Source organism: Salvelinus alpinus, chromosome 1 (assembly GCF_045679555.1).
Source record: "Salvelinus alpinus chromosome 1, SLU_Salpinus.1, whole genome shotgun sequence".
Lineage (NCBI taxonomy): Eukaryota > Metazoa > Chordata > Actinopteri > Salmoniformes > Salmonidae > Salvelinus > Salvelinus alpinus.
The window spans coordinates 4695870-4721193 of NC_092086.1; the positions used below are offsets into that span (position 1 = coordinate 4695870).

A 25324-nucleotide genomic window follows, 5' to 3' on the forward strand; every position below is an offset into this window, starting at 1 on the left:
AGAACTACAGAACTACGTAGACACCGGGATAAAACACCGTCTAGAACTACAGAACTACGTAGACACCGGGATAAAACACCGTCTAGAACTACAGAACTACGTAGACACCGGGATAAAACACCGTCTAGAACTACAGAACTACGTAGACACCGGGATAAAACACCGTCTAGAACTACAGAACCACGTAGACACCGGGATAAAACACCGTCTAGAACTACAGAACTACGTAGACACCGGGATAAAACACTGTCTAGAACTACAGAACTACGTAGACACCGGGATAAAACATCGTCTAGAACTACAGAACTACGTAGACACCGGGATAAAACACCGTCTAGAACTACAGAACTACGTAGACACCGGGATAAAACACAGTCTAGAACTACGTAGACACCGGGATAAAACACCGTCTAGAACTACAGAACTACGTAGACACCGGGATAAAACACCGTCTAGAACTACAGAACTACGTAGACACCGGGATAAAACACTGTCTAGAACTACGTAGACACCGGGATAAAACACCGTCTAGAACTACAGAACTACGTAGACACCGGGATAAAACACCGTCTAGAACTACAGAACTACGTAGACACCGGGATAAAACACCGTCTAGAACTACAGAACCACGTAGACACCGGGATAAAACACTGTCTAGAACTACAGAACTACGTAGACACCGGGATAAAGCACCGTCTAGAACTACAGAACTACGTAGACACCGGGATAAAACACCGTCTAGAACTACAGAACCACGTAGACACCGGGATAAAACACCGTCTAGAACTACAGAACTACGTAGACACCGGGATAAAACACCGTCTAGAACTACAGAACTACGTAGACACCGGGATAAAGCACCGTCTAGAACTACAGAACCACGTAGACACCGGGATAAAACACCGTCTAGAACTACAGAACTACGTAGACACCGGGATAAAACACTGTCTAGAACTACAGAACTACGTAGACACCGGGATAAAACACTGTCTAGAACTACGTAGACACCGGGATAAAACACCGTCTAGAACTACAGAACTACGTAGACACCGGGATAAAACACCGTCTAGAACTACAGAACTACGTAGACACCGGGATAAAACACCGTCTAGAACTACAGAACTACGTAGACACCGGGATAAAACATCGTCTAGAACTACAGAACTACGTAGACACCGGGATAAAACACTGTCTAGAACTACAGAACTACGTAGACACCGGGATAAAACACCGTCTAGAACTACGTAGACACCGGGATAAAACACCGTCTAGAACTACAGAACTACGTAGCCCCCGGGATAAAACATCGTCTAGAACTACAGAACTACGTAGACACCGGGATAAAACACCGTCTAGAACTACAGAACTACGTAGACACCGGGATAAAACACCGTCTAGAACTACAGAACTACGTAGACACCGGGATAAAACACCGTCTAGAACTACAGAACTACGTAGACACCGGGATAAAACACCGTCTAGAACTACAGAACTACGTAGACACCGGGATAAAACACCGTCTAGAACTACAGAACTACGTAGACACCGGGATAAAACACCGTCTAGAACTACAGAACTACGTAGACACCGGGATAAAACACCGTCTAGAACTACAGAACCACGTAGACACCGGGATAAAACACCGTCTAGAACTACAGAACTACGTAGACACCGGGATAAAACACTGTCTAGAACTACAGAACTACGTAGACACCGGGATAAAACATCGTCTAGAACTACAGAACTACGTAGACACCGGGATAAAACACCGTCTAGAACTACAGAACTACGTAGACACCGGGATAAAACACAGTCTAGAACTACGTAGACACCGGGATAAAACACCGTCTAGAACTACAGAACTACGTAGACACCGGGATAAAACACCGTCTAGAACTACAGAACTACGTAGACACCGGGATAAAACACTGTCTAGAACTACGTAGACACCGGGATAAAACATCGTCTAGAACTACAGAACTACGTAGACACCGGGATAAAACACCGTCTAGAACTACAGAACTACGTAGACACCGGGATAAAACACCGTCTAGAACTACAGAACCACGTAGACACCGGGATAAAACACTGTCTAGAACTACAGAACTACGTAGACACCGGGATAAAGCACCGTCTAGAACTACAGAACTACGTAGACACCGGGATAAAACACCGTCTAGAACTACAGAACCACGTAGACACCGGGATAAAACACCGTCTAGAACTACAGAACTACGTAGACACCGGGATAAAACACCGTCTAGAACTACAGAACTACGTAGACACCGGGATAAAGCACCGTCTAGAACTACAGAACCACGTAGACACCGGGATAAAACACCGTCTAGAACTACAGAACTACGTAGACACCGGGATAAAACACTGTCTAGAACTACAGAACTACGTAGACACCGGGATAAAACACTGTCTAGAACTACGTAGACACCGGGATAAAACACCGTCTAGAACTACAGAACTACGTAGACACCGGGATAAAACACCGTCTAGAACTACAGAACTACGTAGACACCGGGATAAAACACCGTCTAGAACTACAGAACCACGTAGACACCGGGATAAAACACTGTCTAGAACTACAGAACTACGTAGACACCGGGATAAAGCACCGTCTAGAACTACAGAACTACGTAGACACCGGGATAAAACACCGTCTAGAACTACAGAACCACGTAGACACCGGGATAAAACACCGTCTAGAACTACAGAACTACGTAGACACCGGGATAAAACACCGTCTAGAACTACAGAACTACGTAGACACCGGGATAAAGCACCGTCTAGAACTACAGAACCACGTAGACACCGGGATAAAACACCGTCTAGAACTACAGAACTACGTAGACACCGGGATAAAACACCGTCTAGAACTACAGAACTACGTAGACACCGGGATAAAACACCGTCTAGAACTACAGAACTACGTAGACACCGGGATAAAACACTGTCTAGAACTACAGAACTAAGTAGACACCGGGATAAAACACCGTCTAGAACTACAGAACTACGTAGACACCGGGATAAAACACCGTCTAGAACTACAGAACTACGTAGACACCGGGATAAAACACCGTCTAGAACTACAGAACTACGTAGACACCGGGATAAAACACCGTCTAGAACTACGTAGACATCGGGATAAAACACCGTCTAGAACTACAGAACTACGTAGACACCGGGATAAAACACCGTCTAGAACTACAGAACTACGTAGACACCGGGATAAAACACTGTCTAGAACTACGTAGACACCGGGATAAAACACCGTCTAGAACTACAGAACTACGTAGACACCGGGATAAAACACCGTCTAGAACTACAGAACTACGTAGACACCGGGATAAAACACCGTCTAGAACTACAGAACCACGTAGACACCGGGATAAAACACTGTCTAGAACTACAGAACTACGTAGACACCGGGATAAAGCACCGTCTAGAACTACAGAACTACGTAGACACCGGGATAAAACACCGTCTAGAACTACAGAACTACGTAGACACCGGGATAAAACACCGTCTAGAACTACAGAACCACGTAGACACCGGGATAAAACACTGTCTAGAACTACAGAACTACGTAGACACCGGGATAAAGCACCGTCTAGAACTACAGAACTACGTAGACACCGGGATAAAACACCGTCTAGAACTACAGAACCACGTAGACACCGGGATAAAACACCGTCTAGAACTACAGAACTACGTAGACACCGGGATAAAACACCGTCTAGAACTACAGAACTACGTAGACACCGGGATAAAGCACCGTCTAGAACTACAGAACCACGTAGACACCGGGATAAAACACCGTCTAGAACTACAGAACTACGTAGACACCGGGATAAAACACTGTCTAGAACTACAGAACTACGTAGACACCGGGATAAAACACCGTCTAGAACTACAGAACTACGTAGACACCGGGATAAAACACTGTCTAGAACTACAGAACTAAGTAGACACCGGGATAAAACACCGTCTAGAACTACAGAACTACGTAGACACCGGGATAAAACACCGTCTAGAACTACAGAACTACGTAGACACCGGGATAAAACACCGTCTAGAACTACAGAACTACGTAGACACCGGGATAAAACACCGTCTAGAACTACGTAGACACCGGGATAAAACACCGTCTAGAACTACAGAACTACGTAGACACCGGGATAAAACACCGTCTAGAACTACAGAACTACGTAGACACCGGGATAAAACACCGTCTAGAACTACAGAACTACGTAGACACCGGGATAAAACATCGTCTAGAACTACAGAACTACGTAGACACCGGGATAAAACACCGTCTAGAACTACGTAGACACCGGGATAAAACACCGTCTAGAACTACAGAACTACGTAGCCCCCGGGATAAAACATCGTCTAGAACTACAGAACTACGTAGACACCGGGATAAAACACCGTCTAGAACTACGTAGACACCGGGATAAAACACCGTCTAGAACTACAGAACTACGTAGACACCGGGATAAAACACCGTCTAGAACTACAGAACTACGTAGACACCGGGATAAAACACCGTCTAGAACTACAGAACTACGTAGACACCGGGATAAAACACCGTCTAGAACTACAGAACTACGTAGACACCGGGATAAAACACCGTCTAGAACTACAGAACTACGTAGACACCGGGATAAAACACCGTCTAGAACTACGTAGACACCGGGATAAAACACCGTCTAGAACTACAGAACTACGTAGACACCGGGATAAAACACCGTCTAGAACTACAGAACTACGTAGACACCGGGATAAAACACCGTCTAGAACTACAGAACTACGTAGCCCCCGGGATAAAACATCGTCTAGAACTACAGAACTACGTAGACACCGGGATAAAACACCGTCTAGAACTACGTAGACACCGGGATAAAACACCGTCTAGAACTACAGAACTACGTAGACACCGGGATAAAACACCGTCTAGAACTACAGAACTACGTAGACACCGGGATAAAACACCGTCTAGAACTACAGAACTACGTAGACACCGGGATAAAACACCGTCTAGAACTACAGAACTACGTAGACACCGGGATAAAACACCGTCTAGAACTACAGAACCACGTAGACACCGGGATAAAACACCGTCTAGAACTACAGAACTACGTAGACACCGGGATAAAACACTGTCTAGAACTACAGAACTACGTAGACACCGGGATAAAACATCGTCTAGAACTACAGAACTACGTAGACACCGGGATAAAACACCGTCTAGAACTACAGAACTACGTAGACACCGGGATAAAACACCGTCTAGAACTACAGAACTACGTAGACACCGGGATAAAACACCGTCTAGAACTACAGAACTACGTAGACACCGGGATAAAACACCGTCTAGAACTACAGAACCACGTAGACACCGGGATAAAACACCGTCTAGAACTACAGAACTACGTAGACACCGGGATAAAACACTGTCTAGAACTACAGAACTACGTAGACACCGGGATAAAACATCGTCTAGAACTACAGAACTACGTAGACACCGGGATAAAACACCGTCTAGAACTACAGAACTACGTAGACACCGGGATAAAACACCGTCTAGAACTACGTAGACACCGGGATAAAACACCGTCTAGAACTACAGAACTACGTAGACACCGGGATAAAACACCGTCTAGAACTACAGAACTACGTAGACACCGGGATAAAACACTGTCTAGAACTACGTAGACACCGGGATAAAACACCGTCTAGAACTACAGAACTACGTAGACACCGGGATAAAACACCGTCTAGAACTACAGAACTACGTAGACACCGGGATAAAACACCGTCTAGAACTACGTAGACACCGGGATAAAACACCGTCTAGAACTACAGAACTACGTAGACACCGGGATAAAACACCGTCTAGAACTACAGAACTACGTAGACACCGGGATAAAACACCGTCTAGAACTACAGAACTACGTAGACACCGGGATAAAACATCGTCTAGAACTACAGAACTACGTAGACACCGGGATAAAACACCGTCTAGAACTACGTAGACACCGGGATAAAACACCGTCTAGAACTACAGAACTACGTAGCCCCCGGGATAAAACATCGTCTAGAACTACAGAACTACGTAGACACCGGGATAAAACACCGTCTAGAACTACGTAGACACCGGGATAAAACACCGTCTAGAACTACAGAACTACGTAGACACCGGGATAAAACACCGTCTAGAACTACAGAACTACGTAGACACCGGGATAAAACACCGTCTAGAACTACAGAACTACGTAGACACCGGGATAAAACACCGTCTAGAACTACAGAACTACGTAGACACCGGGATAAAACACCGTCTAGAACTACGTAGACACCGGGATAAAACACCGTCTAGAACTACAGAACTACGTAGACACCGGGATAAAACACCGTCTAGAACTACAGAACTACGTAGACACCGGGATAAAACACCGTCTAGAACTACAGAACTACGTAGCCCCCGGGATAAAACATCGTCTAGAACTACAGAACTACGTAGACACCGGGATAAAACACCGTCTAGAACTACGTAGACACCGGGATAAAACACCGTCTAGAACTACAGAACTACGTAGACACCGGGATAAAACACCGTCTAGAACTACAGAACTACGTAGACACCGGGATAAAACACCGTCTAGAACTACAGAACTACGTAGACACCGGGATAAAACACCGTCTAGAACTACAGAACTACGTAGACACCGGGATAAAACACCGTCTAGAACTACAGAACTACGTAGACACCGGGATAAAACACCGTCTAGAACTACAGAACTACGTAGACACCGGGATAAAACACCGTCTAGAACTACAGAACCACGTAGACACCGGGATAAAACACCGTCTAGAACTACAGAACTACGTAGACACCGGGATAAAACACCGTCTAGAACTACAGAACTACGTAGACACCGGGATAAAACATCGTCTAGAACTACAGAACTACGTAGACACCGGGATAAAACACCGTCTAGAACTACAGAACTACGTAGACACCGGGATAAAACACAGTCTAGAACTACGTAGACACCGGGATAAAACACCGTCTAGAACTACAGAACTACGTAGACACCGGGATAAAACACCGTCTAGAACTACAGAACTACGTAGACACCGGGATAAAACACTGTCTAGAACTACGTAGACACCGGGATAAAACACCGTCTAGAACTACAGAACTACGTAGACACCGGGATAAAACACCGTCTAGAACTACAGAACTACGTAGACACCGGGATAAAACACCGTCTAGAACTACAGAACCACGTAGACACCGGGATAAAACACTGTCTAGAACTACAGAACTACGTAGACACCGGGATAAAGCACCGTCTAGAACTACAGAACTACGTAGACACCGGGATAAAACACCGTCTAGAACTACAGAACCACGTAGACACCGGGATAAAACACCGTCTAGAACTACAGAACTACGTAGACACCGGGATAAAACACCGTCTAGAACTACAGAACTACGTAGACACCGGGATAAAGCACCGTCTAGAACTACAGAACCACGTAGACACCGGGATAAAACACCGTCTAGAACTACGTAGACACCGGGATAAAACACCGTCTAGAACTACAGAACTACGTAGACACCGGGATAAAACACCGTCTAGAACTACAGAACTACGTAGACACCGGGATAAAGCACCGTCTAGAACTACAGAACCACGTAGACACCGGGATAAAACACCGTCTAGAACTACGTAGACACCGGGATAAAACACCGTCTAGAACTACAGAACTACGTAGACACCGGGATAAAACACCGTCTAGAACTACAGAACTACGTAGACACCGGGATAAAACACCGTCTAGAACTACAGAACCACGTAGACACCGGGATAAAACACCGTCTAGAACTACAGAACTACGTAGACACCGGGATAAAGCACCGTCTAGAACTACAGAACTACGTAGACACCGGGATAAAACACCGTCTAGAACTACAGAACCACGTAGACACCGGGATAAAACACCGTCTAGAACTACAGAACTACGTAGACACCGGGATAAAACACCGTCTAGAACTACAGAACTACGTAGACACCGGGATAAAGCACCGTCTAGAACTACAGAACCACGTAGACACCGGGATAAAACACCGTCTAGAACTACAGAACTACGTAGACACCGGGATAAAACACCGTCTAGAACTACAGAACTACGTAGACACCGGGATAAAACACCGTCTAGAACTACAGAACTACGTAGACACCGGGATAAAACACTGTCTAGAACTACAGAACTAAGTAGACACCGGGATAAAACACCGTCTAGAACTACAGAACTACGTAGACACCGGGATAAAACACCGTCTAGAACTACAGAACTACGTAGACACCGGGATAAAACACCGTCTAGAACTACAGAACTACGTAGACACCGGGATAAAACACCGTCTAGAACTACGTAGACACCGGGATAAAACACCGTCTAGAACTACAGAACTACGTAGACACCGGGATAAAACACCGTCTAGAACTACAGAACTACGTAGACACCGGGATAAAACACTGTCTAGAACTACGTAGACACCGGGATAAAACACCGTCTAGAACTACAGAACTACGTAGACACCGGGATAAAACACCGTCTAGAACTACAGAACTACGTAGACACCGGGATAAAACACCGTCTAGAACTACAGAACCACGTAGACACCGGGATAAAACACTGTCTAGAACTACAGAACTACGTAGACACCGGGATAAAGCACCGTCTAGAACTACAGAACTACGTAGACACCGGGATAAAACACCGTCTAGAACTACAGAACTACGTAGACACCGGGATAAAACACCGTCTAGAACTACAGAACCACGTAGACACCGGGATAAAACATTGTCTAGAACTACAGAACTACGTAGACACCGGGATAAAGCACCGTCTAGAACTACAGAACTACGTAGACACCGGGATAAAACACCGTCTAGAACTACAGAACCACGTAGACACCGGGATAAAACACCGTCTAGAACTACAGAACTACGTAGACACCGGGATAAAACACCGTCTAGAACTACAGAACTACGTAGACACCGGGATAAAGCACCGTCTAGAACTACAGAACCACGTAGACACCGGGATAAAACACCGTCTAGAACTACAGAACTACGTAGACACCGGGATAAAACACCGTCTAGAACTACAGAACTACGTAGACACCGGGATAAAACACCGTCTAGAACTACAGAACTACGTAGACACCAGGATAAAACACTGTCTAGAACTACAGAACTAAGTAGACACCGGGATAAAACACCGTCTAGAACTACAGAACTACGTAGACACCGGGATAAAACACCGTCTAGAACTACAGAACTACGTAGACACCGGGATAAAACACCGTCTAGAACTACAGAACTACGTAGACACCGGGATAAAACACCGTCTAGAACTACGTAGACACCGGGATAAAACACCGTCTAGAACTACAGAACTACGTAGACACCGGGATAAAACACCGTCTAGAACTACAGAACTACGTAGACACCGGGATAAAACACCGTCTAGAACTACAGAACTACGTAGACACCGGGATAAAACATCGTCTAGAACTACAGAACTACGTAGACACCGGGATAAAACACCGTCTAGAACTACGTAGACACCGGGATAAAACACCGTCTAGAACTACAGAACTACGTAGCCCCCGGGATAAAACATCGTCTAGAACTACAGAACTACGTAGACACCGGGATAAAACACCGTCTAGAACTACGTAGACACCGGGATAAAACACCGTCTAGAACTACAGAACTACGTAGACACCGGGATAAAACACCGTCTAGAACTACAGAACTACGTAGACACCGGGATAAAACACCGTCTAGAACTACAGAACTACGTAGACACCGGGATAAAACACCGTCTAGAACTACAGAACTACGTAGACACCGGGATAAAACACCGTCTAGAACTACGTAGACACCGGGATAAAACACCGTCTAGAACTACAGAACTACGTAGACACCGGGATAAAACACCGTCTAGAACTACAGAACTACGTAGACACCGGGATAAAACACCGTCTAGAACTACAGAACTACGTAGACACCGGGATAAAACATCGTCTAGAACTACAGAACTACGTAGACACCGGGATAAAACACCGTCTAGAACTACGTAGACACCGGGATAAAACACCGTCTAGAACTACAGAACTACGTAGCCCCCGGGATAAAACATCGTCTAGAACTACAGAACTACGTAGACACCGGGATAAAACACCGTCTAGAACTACGTAGACACCGGGATAAAACACCGTCTAGAACTACAGAACTACGTAGACACCGGGATAAAACACCGTCTAGAACTACAGAACTACGTAGACACCGGGATAAAACACCGTCTAGAACTACAGAACTACGTAGACACCGGGATAAAACACCGTCTAGAACTACAGAACTACGTAGACACCGGGATAAAACACCGTCTAGAACTACAGAACTACGTAGACACCGGGATAAAACACCGCCTAGAACTACAGAACTACGTAGACACCGGGATAAAACACCGTCTAGAACTACAGAACTACGTAGACACCGGGATAAAACACTGTCTAGATGTACAGTACACCCCCTGGACAGGACACTAGTCTATCTCCTGTTACTGTAGTGAGACAGCTTGATGTGCCAGTACACCCCCTGGACAGGACACCCCCTGGACAGGACACAGACAGCTTGATGTACCAGTACACCCCGTGGACAGGACACCCCCTGGACAGGACACTAGTCTATCTCCTGTTTCTGTAGAGACAGATTGATGTACAGGACACCCCCTGGACAGGACACTAGTCTATCTCCTGTTCCTGTAGTGAGACAGCTTGATGTGCCAGTACACCCCCTGGACAGGACACCCCCTGGACAGGACACAGACAGCTTGATGTACCAGTACACCCCCTGGACAGGACACCCCCTGGACAGGACACTAGTCTATCTCCTGTTTCTGTAGAGACAGATTGATGTACAGGACACCCCCTGGACAGGACACTAGTCTATCTCCTGTTCCTGTAGTGAGACAGCTTGATGTATCAGGACACCCCCTGGACAGGACACTAGTCTGTATCCTGTTCCTGTTAGAGACAGCTTGATGTACAGGACACCCCCTGGACAGGACACTAGTCTATATCCTGTTCCTGTAGAGACAGATTGATGTACAGGACACCCCCTGGACAGGACACTAGTCTATCTCCTGTTTCTGTAGTGAGACAGCTTGATGTGCCAGTACACCCCCTGGACAGGACACAGACAGCTTGATGTGCCAGTACACCCCGTGGACAGGACACCTCCTGTACAGGACACTAGTCTATATCCTGTTTCTGTAGTGAGACAGCTTGATGTACAGGACACCCCCTGGACAGGACACTAGTCTATCTCCTGTTTCTGTAGTGAGACAGCTTGATGTACAGGACACTAGTCTATATCCTGTTCCTGTAGTGAGACAGCTTGATGTACAGGACACCCCCTGGACAGGACACTAGTCTATATCCTGTTCCTGTAGAGACAGATTGATGTACAGGACACCCCCTGGACAGGACACTAGTCTAACACAGCAGGCCCCCTGAGTGCGAGGGCCCTACTAAATGACCAGGTTGATATTTCAATCAGGCATCATGAAGGCCTACCTAAAGGGAAGTTGGTAAAGGAGCCCATGGGATTGGGCTCCTTCTGCAGCTCAGATGCATTCTGGGGCATGTAGTTGTCCAGGTAGGACTTGAGGGGCTGGTGGGCGGGGTTCTGCTTCAGGAGGGAGGGGTCGAGGTGATGCGGTGGCTGCATCATCGACTGGGACGAACCAATAGGACGGCCCTGTACACAGAAGGGAGGGGTTAGACTTACACAATCACTAACACAACGGCACCATTAGTCTGTACTATATACTAGTATTGAAAAAGTACCAAGTATGTGTATAACGTGCAACACAACACAGACAGAGACAGACAGACAGACAGAGACAACACAGACAGACAGAGACAACACAGACAGACACAGACAGACAGACAGACAGAGACAACACAGACAGACAGAGACAGACAGAGACAACACAGACAGACAGAGACAACACAGACAGAGACAGAGACAGACAACACAGACAGAGACAGACAGACAGACACAACACAGACAGACAGACAGAGACAACACAGAGAGAGACAGACAACACAGAGAGAGACAGACAACACAGAGAGAGACAGACAACACAGAGAGACAGAGACAGACAGACAGTACGTACCTGCTGGTCATGCTGGCGTCCAACAGGCATGGGTCTGTGACTCTGCTGCTGCTGGTGTCCAACAGGCATCGGTCTCTGATTCTGCTGCTGAGACTGTTGCTGCTGCTGGAGGAGGAGACGCTGTAGAGACAAACGACCCGTCAGGAACTACAGGAGATTTCAGATCTGAGTTAACGGGACATCAGTGATAGAGAGGTGTGTGTTAACCTGTAACTGGGACAGCTGGTTGAGTTGAGACAGCTGGTTGAGTTGAGACAGCTGGTTGAGAACAGCCACCTGCTGTGGACCAAACAGGTTCAGACCTCCTGCACTGGGAGGGTACTTCAGGAGAGACGGAGGGACCTGGAACACAGTCACCTCAACTAGATTAGTATTACAGGGTCAGACCTCCTGCACTGGGAGGACAACTAGATTATTATTACAGAGTCAGACCTCCTGCACTGGGAGGACAACTAGATTATTAATACAGAGTCAGACCTCCTGCACTGGGAGGACAACTAGATTATTAGAACAGAGTCAGACCTCCTGCACTGGGAGGACAACTAGATTATTAGAACAGAGTCAGACCTCCTGCACTGGGAGGACAACTAGATTATTAGAACAGAGTCAGACCTCCTGCACTGGGAGGACAACTAGATTATTAATACAGAGTCAGACCTCCTGCACTGGGAGGACAACTAGATTATTAATACAGGGTCAGACCTCCTGCACTGGGAGGACAACTAGATTATTAATACAGAGTCAGACCTCCTGCACTGGGAGGACAACTAGATTATTAATACAGAGTCAGACCTCCTGCACTGGGAGGACAACTAGATTATTAGAACAGAGTCAGACCTCCTGCACTGGGAGGACAACTAGATTATTAGAACAGAGTCAGACCTCCTGCACTGGGAGGACAACTAGATTATTAATACAGAGTCAGACCTCCTGCACTGGGAGGACAACTAGATTATTAATACAGAGTCAGACCTCCTGCACTGGGAGGACAACTAGATTATTAAGACAGAGTCAGACCTCCTGCACTGGGAGGACAACTAGATTATTAATACAGAGTCAGACCTCCTGCACTGGGAGGACAAGTATATTATTAGAACAGAGTCAGACCTCCTGCACTGGGAGGACAACTAGATTATTAATACAGAGTCAGACCTCCTGCACTGGGAGGACAACTAGATTATTAATACAGAGTCAGACCTCCTGCACTGGGAGGACAACTAGATTATTAATACAGAGTCAGACCTCCTGCACTGGGAGGACAACTAGATTATTAATACAGAGTCAGACCTCCTGCACTGGGAGGACAACTAGATTATTAGAACAGAGTCAGACCTCCTGCACTGGGAGGACAACTAGATTATTAATACAGAGTCAGACCTCCTGCACTGGGAGGACAACTAGATTATTAATACAGGGTCAGACCTCCTGCACTGGGAGGACAACTAGATTATTAGAACAGAGTCAGACCTCCTGCACTGGGAGGACAACTAGATTATTAATACAGAGTCAGACCTCCTGCACTGGGAGGACAACTAGATTATTAATACAGAGTCAGACCTCCTGCACTGGGAGGACAACTAGAACAGAGTCAGACCTCCTGCACTGGGAGGACAACTAGATTATTAATACAGAGTCAGACCTCCTGCACTGGGAGGACAACTAGATTATTAATACAGAGTCAGACCTCCTGCACTGGGAGGACAACTAGATTATTAATACAGGGTCAGACCTCCTGCACTGGGAGGACAACTAGATTATTAATACAGGGTCAGACCTCCTGCACTGGGAGGACAACTAGATTATTAGAACCGAGTCAGACCTCCTGCACTGGGAGGACAACTAGAACAGAGTCAGACCTCCTGCACTGGGAGGGTACCTCAGGAGAGATGTCAATAGTAAGGCAATGGGGAGAATATTCTTGGACCATCAAGAGGCTGAACGTCCCCTTTAAAATGGACCTCCCGGTTAACGACGTCCCCTTTAAAATGGACCTCCCGGTTAACGACGTCCCCTTTAAAATGGACCTCCCGGTTAACGACGTCCCCTTTAAAATGGACCTCCCGGTTAACGACGTCCCCTTTAAAAATGGACCTCCCGGTTAACGACGTCCCCTTTAAAATGGACCTCCCGGTTAACGACGTCCCCTTTAATGGACCTCCTGGTTAACATTTTTAGATGATCACACCAGGTAGTTCATCGGAGGTCAGCGTGTGTGTGTGTGCGTGTGTGCGCGCGTGCGTACCTGAGGGGACAGGACGTGTGGAGGCACTTGGTTCCGGAGATTGTTCTGGGCTGAGTTGAGGGGCTGGGGAACGTTATGAGATGGTGCTGCACTGCTGCTGTACATGGAGGTTACATTCTGAAACACACACACACACACACGTTAAGAGGACTGAAACACACACACACACACACACGTTAAGAGGACTGAAACACACACTTTAAGAGGACTGAAACACACACACACATATTGTCACACACAAACACACACACACTTCAGACAGATTGTCACACACATAAACACACTTCAGACAGATTGTCACACACACAAACACACTTCAGACAGATTGTCACACACATAAACACACTTCAGACAGATTGTCACACACATAAACACACTTCAGACAGATTGTCACACACACAAACACACTTCAGACAGATTGTCACACAAAAACACACACACTTCAGACAGATTGTCACACACACTATAGTCAAGAGCAGCGTAACCACTCACCTGCCTACCAGCCTCAGAGACAGGGGGAGCCTGCCCTGAGCAGAGAGAGGGCATAGGCTGAGCAGAGGGGGAGGGGGAAAAGCTCATGCCGTGATTGGAGGAGAGCTCCTCCGAGGCGGAGCTATCATAAGCAGAGAGCGGCAGGGAGAGCTGCAGAGGCAAGGACAGACGGACAGATGAGGAAGAGGCATGACATCGTGGAAAACAGGGAGAGGATGGAGGGAGAAAGAGAGAAGAGAGAGGGAGGAGAGAGAGAAGGCCCCAGAGGATGGAGGGAGAAAGAGAGAGAGGAGAGAGAGAGAAGGCCCCAGAGGATGGAGGGAGAAAGAGAGGAGAGGGAGGAGAGAGAGAAGGCCCCAGAGGATGGAGGGAGAAAGAGAGAGAGGAGAGAGAGAGAGAAGGCCCCAGAGGATGGAGGGAGAAAGAGAGAGAGGGAGGAGAGAGAGAGAGAGAAGCCCCAGAGGATGGAGGGAGAAAGAGAGAGAGGGAGGAGAGAGAGAAGGCCCCAGAGAATGGAGGGAGAAAGAGAGAGAAGGAGGAGAGAGAGAAGGCCCCAGAGAATGGAGGGAGAAAGAGAGAGAGGGAGGAGAGAGAGAAGGCCCCAGAGAATGGAGGGAGAAAGAGAGAGAGGGAGGAGAGAGAGAAGGCCCCAGAGGATGGAGGGAGAAGAGAGGGAGGAGAGAGAGAAGGCCCCAGAGAATGGAGGGAGAAAGAGAGAGGGAGGAGAGAGAGAAGGCCCCAGAGAATGGAGGGAGAAAGAGAGAGAGGGAGGAGAGAGAGAAGGCCCCAGAGAATGGAGGGAGAAAGAGAGAGGGAGGAGAGAGAGAAGGCCCCAGAGGATGGAGGGAGAAAGAGAGAGGGAGGAGAGAGAGAAGGCCCCAGAGAATGGAGGGAGAAAGAGAGGGAGGAGAGAGAGAAGGCCCCCCAGAGGATGGAGGGAGAAAGAGAGAGAGGGAGGAGAGAGAGAAGGCCCCCCAGAGGATGGAGGGAGAAAGAGAGAGAGGGAGGAGAGAGAGAAGGCCCCCCAGAGGATGGAGGGAGAAAGAGAGAGAGGGAGGAGAGAGAGAAGGCCCCAGAGGATGGAGGGAGAAAGAGAGAGGGAGGAGAGAGAGAAGGCCCCAGAGAATGGAGGGAGAAAGAGAGGGAGGAGAGAGAGAAGGCCCCAGAGAATGGAGGGAGAAAGAGAGGGAGGAGAGAGAGAAGGCCCCCCAGAGGATGGAGGGAGAAAGAGAGAGAGGGAGGAGAGAGAGAAGGCCCCAGAGGATGGAGGGAGAAAGAGAGAGAGGGAGGAGAGAGAGAAGGCCCCAGAGGATGGAGGGAGAAAGAGAGAGAGGGAGGAGAGAGAGAAGGCCCCAGAGAATGGAGGGAGAAAGAGAGAGGGAGGAGAGAGAGGGAGGAGAGAGAGAAGGCCCCAGAGGATGGAGGGAGAAAGAGAGGGAGGAGAGAGAGAAGGCCCCAGAGAATGGAGGGAGAAAGAGAGAGGGAGGAGAGAGAGAAGGCCCCAGAGAATGGAGGGAGAAAGAGAGAGAGGGAGGAGAGAGAGAAGGCCCCAGAGAATGGAGGGAGAAAGAGAGAGAGGGAGGAGAGAGAGAAGGCCCCAGAGGATGGAGGGAGAAAGAGAGAGGGAGGAGAGAGAGAAGGCCCCAGAGAATGGAGGGAGAAAGAGAGGGAGGAGAGAGAGAAGGCCCCAGAGAATGGAGGGAGAAAGAGAGGGAGGAGAGAGAGAAGGCCCCCCCAGAGGATGGAGGGAGAAAGAGAGAGGGAGGAGAGAGAGAAGGCCCCAGAGAATGGAGGGAGAAAGAGAGAGAGGGAGGAGAGAGAGAAGGCCCCAGAGGATGGAGGGAGAAAGAGAGAGGGAGGAGAGAGAGAAGGCCCCAGAGAATGGAGGGAGAAAGAGAGAGGGAGGAGAGAGAGAAGGCCCCAGAGAATGGAGGGAGAAAGAGAGAGGGGGGAGAGAGAGGGAGGAGAGAGAGAAGGCCCCAGAGAAGGGAGGGAGAAAGAGAGAGGAAGGAGAGAGAGGGAGGAGAGAGAGAAGGCCCCAGAGAATGGAGGGAGCAAGAGAGAGGGAGGAGAGAGAGAAGGCCCCAGAGGATGGAGGGAGAAAGAGAGAGGGAGGAGAGAGAGAAGGCCCCAGAGAATGGAGGGAGAAAGAGGGAGGAGAGAGAGAAGGCCCCAGAGAATGGAGGGAGAAAGAGGGAGGAGAGAGAGAAGGCCCCAGAGAATGGAGGGAGAAAGAGAAGGAGGAGAGAGAGAAGGCCCCAGAGGATGGAGGGAGAACGAGAGAGAGGGAGGAGAGAGAGAAGGCCCCAGAGGATGGAGGGAGAAAGAGAGAGAGGGAGGAGAGAGAGAAGGCCCCAGAGAAGGGAGGGAGAAAGAGAGGGAGGAGAGAGAGAAGGCCCCAGAGAATGGAGGGAGAAAGAGAGGGAGGAGAGAGAGAAGGCCCCAGAGGATGGAGGGAGAAAGAGAGAGAGGGAGGAGAGAGAGAAGGCCCCAGAGAATGGAAGGAGAAAGAGAGAGGGAGGAGAGAGAGAAGGCCCCAGAGAATGGAGGGAGAAAGAGAGGGAGGAGAGAGAAGGCCCCAGAGAATGGAGGGAGAAAGAGAGAGAGGGAGGAGAGAAGGCCCCAGAGGACGGAGGGAGAAAGAGAGAGGGAGAAAGAGAGAGAAGGCCCCAGGATGGAGGGAGAAAGAGAGAGAGGGAGGAGAGAGAGAAGGCCCCAGAGGATGGAGGGAGAAAGAGAGGGAGGAGAGAGAGAAGGCCCCAGAGAATGGAGGGAGAAAGAGGGAGGGAGGAGAGAGAGAAGGCCCCAGAATGGAGGGAGAAAGAGAGAGGGAGGAGAGAGAGAAGGCCCCAGAGGATGGAGGGAGAAAGAGAGGGAGGAGAGAGAGAAGGCCCCAGAGAATGGAGGGAGAAAGAGAGGGAGGAGAGAGAGAAGGCCCCAGAGGATGGAGGGAGAAAGAGAGAGAGGGAGGAGAGAGAGAAGGCCCCAGAGAATGGAGGGAGAAAGAGAGAGGGAGGAGAGAGAGAAGGCCCCAGAGAATGGAGGGAGAAAGAGAGAGGGAGGAGAGAGAGGGAGGAGAGAGAGAAGGCCCCAGAGAATGGAGGGAGAAAGAGAGAGGAAGGAGAGAGAGGGAGGAGAGAGAGAAGGCCCCAGAGAATGGAGGGAGCAAGAGAGAGGGAGGAGAGAGAGAAGGCCCCAGAGGATGGAGGGAGAAAGAGAGAGGGAGGAGAGAGAGAAGGCCCCAGAGAATGGAGGGAGAAAGAGGGAGGAGAGAGAGAAGGCCCCAGAGAATGGAGGGAGAAAGAGGGAGGAGAGAGAGAAGGCCCCAGAGAATGGAGGGAGAAAGAGAAGGAGGAGAGAGAGAAGGCCCCAGAGGATGGAGGGAGAACGAGAGAGAGGGAGGAGAGAGAGAAGGCCCCAGAGGATGGAGGGAGAAAGAGAGAGAGGGAGGAGAGAGAGAAGGCCCCAGAGAATGGAGGGAGAAAGAGAGGGAGGAGAGAGAGAAGGCCCCAGAGAATGGAGGGAGAAAGAGAGGGGAGGAGAGAGAGAAGGCCCCAGAGAATGGAGGGAGAAAGAGAGGGAGGAGAGAGAGAAGGCCCCAGAGGATGGAGGGAGAAAGAGAGAGAGGGAGGAGAGAGAGAAGGCCCCAGAGAATGGAGGGAGAAAGAGAGAGGGAGGAGAGAGAGAAGGCCCCAGAGAATGGAGGGAGAAAGAGAGGGAGGAGAGAGAAGGCCCCAGAGAATGGAGGGAGAAAGAGAGAGAGGGAGGAGAGAAGGCCCCAGAGGACGGAGGGAGAAAGAGAGAGGGAGAAAGAGAGAGAAGGCCCCAGGATGGAGGGAGAAAGAGAGAGAGGGAGGAGAGAGAGAAGGCCCCAGAGGATGGAGGGAGAAAGAGAGGGAGGAGAGAGAGAAGGCCCCAGAGAATGGAGGGAGAAAGAGGGAGGGAGGAGAGAGAGAAGGCCCCAGAGGATGGAGGGAGAAAGAGAGGGAGGAGAGAAGGCCCCAGAGGACGGAGGGAGAAAGAGAGAGGGAGAAAGAGAGAGAAGGCCCCAGAATGGAGGGAGAAAGGGAGGGAGGAAGCCAGAGAAGCGACAGGAGAAAGAAAGCCAAAGACACAGAGCTACCACCAGGGGACTACATTCTGTAATGACACAGAGCTACCACCAGGGGGACTACATTCTGTAATGACACTGAGCTACCACCAGGGGACTACATTCTGTAATGACACTGAGCTACCACCAGGGGGACTACATTCTGTAATGACACTGAGCTACCACCAGGGGACTACATTCTATAATGACCCTGAGCTACCACCAGGGGGACTACATTCTGTAATGACACTGAGCTACCACCAGGGGGACTACATTCTGTAATGACACTGAGCTACCACCAGGGGGACTACATTCTGTAATGACACTGAGCTACCACCAGGGGACTACATTCTGTAATGACACTGAGCTACCACCAGGGGGACTACATTCTGTAATGACACTGAGCTACCACCAGGGGGACTACATTCTGTAATGACACTGAGCTACCACCAGGGGGACTACATCCTGTAATGATACTGAGCTACCACCAGGGGACTACATTCTGTAATTTACATTTACATTTAAGTCATTTAGCAGACGCTCTTATCCAGAGCGACTTACAAATTGGTGCATTCACCTTATGATATCCAGTGGAACAACCACTTATAATGACACTGAGCTACCACCAGGGGACTACATTCTGTAATGACACTGAGCTACCACCAGGGGGCAGTGCAGCGCTGGGAGACGGTACACTACACAGACAGAGGAAGGAGCAACACACAGACAGTACCTTGTCGTAGTAAGGGCTTCTCTCCATGGAAGGCTCTTTGTGGATCTGGTGCCTGGAAGCAGAGTTTTTCCCCATCGCTCCACTGTACTCTCCCATGTTCACATCCATACGTTTCTCAGACATCATCCCTCCTCCTCCTCCCATCTCCATCTTATTGCTTTTTGACGAGTCTTCAGGAGAGTCTCTCTAGGGGATGGACAGAGAGGGAAAGATAGGTCAGACACAAGATAGAGAGAGAGAGAGAGATAGTCCACTGATGTGCTGGGGGCTGGTCTAGTTGTAGTGCTGCTGCCCCTGGAGGCAGAGGTTTGCAAGTGCAGCAGCAGAAATGGTATAATTATTTCTCTCGCTCTACTGCCGCGCAGCGTTCGGGTCCTAGCAGGCAAATCTGTTACACATAAGTCTACCCAAGACCTGTTACAATCACACCTGAAGGGTCGGGTTCAGGGAACAGAATACCCTGAAGGGCGACATCTGACACGCTCCAACCCCTCTTCCCTAAAGGGTCGACATCTGACGAGTTCCAACCCCTCTTCCCTAAAGGGTCGACATCTGACGAGTTCCAACCCCTCTTCTCTAAAGGGTCGACATCTGACGAGTTCCAACCCCTCTTCTCTAAAGGGTCGACATCTGACGAGTTCCAACCCCTCTTCTCTAAAGGGTCGACATCTGACGAGTTCCAACCCCTCTTCCCTAAAGGGTCGACATCTGACGAGTTCCAACCCCTCTTCCCTAAAGGGTCGACATCTGACGAGTTCCAACCCCTCTTCCCTAAAGGGTCGACATCTGACGAGTTCCAACCCCTCTTCCCTAAAGGGTCGACATCTGACGAGTTCCAACCCCTCTTCCCTAAAGGGTCGACATCTGACGAGTTCCAACCCCTCTTCTCTAAAGGGTCGACATCTGACGAGTTCCAACCCCTCTTCTCTAAAGGGTCGACATCTGACGAGTTCCAACCCCTCTTCGCTAAAGGGGCGACATCTGACAAGTTCCAACCCCTCTTCGCTATTTAATGACTTTTCTTGTGTTTTTAATCTTTATTTTTTGGTGCAGAAAGATCATACTATTATCTCATGTGACGACCAAGCACTTCTGGACAACAGAAGGACAGTTCCTAACCTCGGTGCTTGTGACAAACAGCATTTGATTTGAGGGTTCAAGGGTTCAAGGTTCAAGGCTGCGTACTCACAGGGTAGTTCATGTTGTTGAACTGTTTGACGAACTGGTTCATCCATACATCCTCCTGTTTGTTCACTGGTTTGTTCATCTGAAACACACAGAGAGACCTGGTTAATAACCTACACACAGAGAGAGACCTGCTGAATAACCTACACAGAGAGAGACCTGCTGAATAACCTACACAGAGAGAGACCTGGTTAATAACCTACACAGAGAGAGACCTGGTTAATAACCTACACACAGAGAGACCTGGTTAATAACCTACACACAGAGAGAGAGACCTGGTTAATAACCTACACAGAGAGAGACCTGGTTAATAACCTACACAGAGAGACCTGGTTAATAACCTACACAGAGAGAGAACTGGTTAATAGCCTACACACAGAGAGAGACCTGGTTAATAACCTACACACAGAGAGAGAGACCTGGTTAATAACCTACACAGAGAGAGACCTGGTTAATAACCTACACAGAGAGAGACCTGGTTAATAACCTACACACAGAGAGAGACCTGGTTAATAACCTACACACAGAGAGAGACCTGGTTAATAACCTACACAGAGAGAGACCTGGTTAATAACCTACACAGAGAGAGAGACCTGGTTAATAACCTACACAGAGAGAGAGACCTGGTTAATAACCTACACAGAGAGAGAGACCTGGTTAATAACCTACACAGAGAGAGAGACCTGGTTAATAACCTACACAGAGAGAGACCTGGTTAATAACCTACACAGAGAGAGATCTGGTTAATAACCTACACAGAGAGAGATCTGGTTAATAACCTACACACAGAGAGAGACCCGGTTAATAACCTACACAGAGAGAGACCCGGTTAATAACCTACACAGAGAGAGACCCGGTTAATAACCTACACAGAGAGAGACCCGGTTAATAACCTACACAGAGAGAGACCTGGTTAATAACCTACACAGAGAGAGACCTGGTTAATAACCTACACACAGAGAGAGACCTGGTTAATAACCTACACACAGAGAGAGAGACCTGGTTAATAACCTACACAGAGAGAGATCTGGTTAATAACCTACACAGAGAGAGATCTGGTTAATAACCTACACACAGAGAGAGACCCGGTTAATAACCTACACAGAGAGAGACCCGGTTAATAACCTACACAGAGAGAGACCCGGTTAATAACCTACACAGAGAGAGACCCGGTTAATAACCTACACAGAGAGAGACCTGGTTAATAACCTACACAGAGAGAGACCTGGTTAATAACCTACACACAGAGAGAGACCTGGTTAATAACCTACACACAGAGAGAGAGACCTGGTTAATAACCTACACACAGAGACACCTGGTTAATAACCTACACAGAGAGACCTGGTTAATAACCTACACAGAGAGAGACCTGGTTAATAACCTACACAGAGAGAGACCTGGTTAATAACCTACACAGAGAGAGACCTGGTTAATAACCTACACAGAGAGAGACCTGGTTAATAACCTACACAGAGAGAGACCTGGTTAATAACCTACACAGAGAGAGACCTGGTTAATAACCTACAGAGAGAGAGAGACCTGGTTAATAACCTACACAGAGAGAGACCTGGTTAATAACCTACACACAGAGAGAGACCTGGTTAATAACCTACACAGAGAGAGAGACCTGGTTAATAACCTACACAGAGAGAGAGACCTGGTTAATAACCTACACAGAGAGAGACCTGGTTAATAACCTACACACAGAGAGACCTGGTTAATAACCTACACACAGAGAGAGACCTGGTTAATAACCTACACAGAGAGAGACCTGGTTAATAACCTACACACACAGAGACCTGGTTAATAACCTACACACAGAGAGACCTGGTTAATAACCTACAGAGAGAGACCTGGTTAATAACCTACACAGAGAGAGACCTGGTTAATAACCTACACAGAGAGAGACCTGGTTAATAACCTACACACAGAGAGACACCTGGTTAATAACCTACACAGAGAGAGACCTGGTTAATAACCTACACAGAGAGAGACCTGGTTAATAACCTACACAGAGAGAGACCTGGTTAATAACCTACACAGAGAGAGACCTGGTTAATAACCTACACAGAGAGAGACCTGGTTAATAACCTACACAGAGAGACACCTGGTTAATAACCTACAGAGAGAGAGAGACCTGGTTAATAACCTACACAGAGAGACCTGGTTAATAACCTACACAGAGAGACACCTGGTTAATAACCTACAGAGAGAGAGAGACCTGGTTAATAACCTACACAGAGAGACCTGGTTAATAACCTACACAGAGAGACCTGGTTAATAACCTACACACAGAGAGAGACCTGGTTAATAACCTACACAGAGAGAGACCTGGTTAATAACCTACACAGAGAGACCTGGTTAATAACCTACACAGAGAGAGACCTGGTTAATAACCTACACAGAGAGAGACCTGGTTAATAACCTACAGAGAGAGAGACCTGGTTAATAACCTACACAGAGAGAGACCTGGTTAATAACCTACAGAGAGAGACCTGGTTAATAACCTACACAGAGAGACCTGGTTAATAACCTACACAGAGAGAGAGACCTGGTTAATAACCTACACAGAGAGAGAGACCTGGTTAATAACCTACACAGAGAGAGACCTGGTTAATAACCTACACAGAGAGAGACCTGGTTAATAACCTACACAGAGAGAGACCTGGTTAATAACCTACACAGAGAGAGAGACCTGGTTAATAACCTACACAGAGAGAGAGACCTGGTTAATAACCTACACAGAGAGAGACCTGGTTAATAACCTACACAGAGAGAGACCTGGTTAATAACCTACACAGAGAGAGACCTGGTTAATAACCTACACAGAGAGAGACCTGGTTAATAACCTACACAGAGAGAGAGACCTGGTTAATAACCTACACAGAGAGAGACCTGGTTAATAACCTACACAGAGAGAGACCTGGTTAATAACCTACACAGAGAGAGACCTGGTTAATAACCTACACAGAGAGAGAGACCTGGTTAATAACCTACACACAGAGAGAGACCTGGTTAATAACCTACACAGAGAGAGACCTGGTTAATAACCTACACAGAGAGAGACCTGGTTAATAACCTACACAGAGAGAGAGACCTGGTTAATAACCTACACACAGAGAGAGACCTGGTTAATAACCTACACAGAGAGAGACCTGGTTAATAACCTACACAGAGAGAGACCTGGTTAATAACCTACACACAGAGAGAGACCTGGTTAATAACCTACACAGAGAGACCTGGTTAATAACCTACACAGAGAGACCTGGTTAATAACCTACACAGAGAGAGAGACCTGGTTAATAACCTACACAGAGAGAGAGACCTGGTTAATAACCTACACAGAGAGACCTGGTTAATAACCTACACAGAGAGAGACCTGGTTAATAACCTACACAGAGAGAGACCTGGTTAATAACCTACACAGAGAGACCTGGTTAATAACCTACACACAGAGAGAGACCTGGTTAATAACCTACACACAGAGAGAGACCTGGTTAATAACCTACACAGAGAGAGACCTGGTTAATAACCTACACACAGAGAGACCTGGTTAATAACCTACACAGAGAGAGAGAGACCTGGTTAATAACCTACACACAGAGAGAGACCTGGTTAATAACCTACACACAGAGAGAGACCTGGTTAATAACCTACACAGAGAGAGAGACCTGGTTAATAACCTACACAGAGAGAGAGACCTGGTTAATAACCTACACACAGAGAGAGACCTGGTTAATAACCTACACAGAGAGACCTGGTTAATAACCTACACACAGAGAGACCTGGTTAATAACCTACACAGAGAGACCTGGTTAATAACCTACACAGAGAGAGACCTGGTTAATAACCTACACACAGAGAGAGACCTGGTTAATAACCTACACAGAGAGAGAGACCTGGTTAATAACCTACACAGAGAGAGAGACCTGGTTAATAACCTACACAGAGAGAGAGACCTGGTTAATAACCTACACAGAGAGAGACCTGGTTAATAACCTACACAGAGAGAGAAACCTGGTTAATAACCTACACAGAGAGAGAGACCTGGTTAATAACCTACACAGAGAGACCTGGTTAATAACCTACACACACAGAGAGACCTGGTTAATAACCTACACACAGAGAGAGACCTGGTTAATAACCTACACAGAGAGAGAGACCTGGTTAATAACCTACACAGAGAGAGACCTGGTTAATAACCTACACAGAGAGAGACCTGGTTAATAACCTACACAGAGAGAGACCTGGTTAATAACCTACACACAGAGAGAGACCTGGTTAATAACCTACACAGAGA

The 25324-nt window shown here is 47.9% G+C and overlaps 1 protein-coding gene across 8 annotated transcripts in view; it reads right to left on the minus strand.

The window, feature by feature from the left end:
• LOC139569232 (trinucleotide repeat-containing gene 6A protein-like) overlaps positions 1 to 25324 on the minus strand; it is a 99179-nt gene that overhangs the window by 29143 nt on the left and 44712 nt on the right. For 7 of the 8 annotated variants that reach the window (XM_071390964.1, XM_071390963.1, XM_071390965.1 and 4 more), the window contains 7 exons: positions 21029 to 21106; positions 19840 to 20025; positions 15017 to 15166; positions 14525 to 14641; positions 12490 to 12624; positions 12283 to 12402; positions 11678 to 11861 (listed from right to left, as the gene is read on the minus strand). In XM_071390964.1, the coding sequence (XP_071247065.1) occupies positions 11678 to 11861; positions 12283 to 12402; positions 12490 to 12624; positions 14525 to 14641; positions 15017 to 15166; positions 19840 to 20025; positions 21029 to 21106 (970 nt within the window). The remainder of the gene's footprint in view (positions 1 to 11677; positions 11862 to 12282; positions 12403 to 12489; positions 12625 to 14524; positions 14642 to 15016; positions 15167 to 19839; positions 20026 to 21028; positions 21107 to 25324) is intronic. The other variant, XM_071390967.1, reaches the window with a different exon arrangement.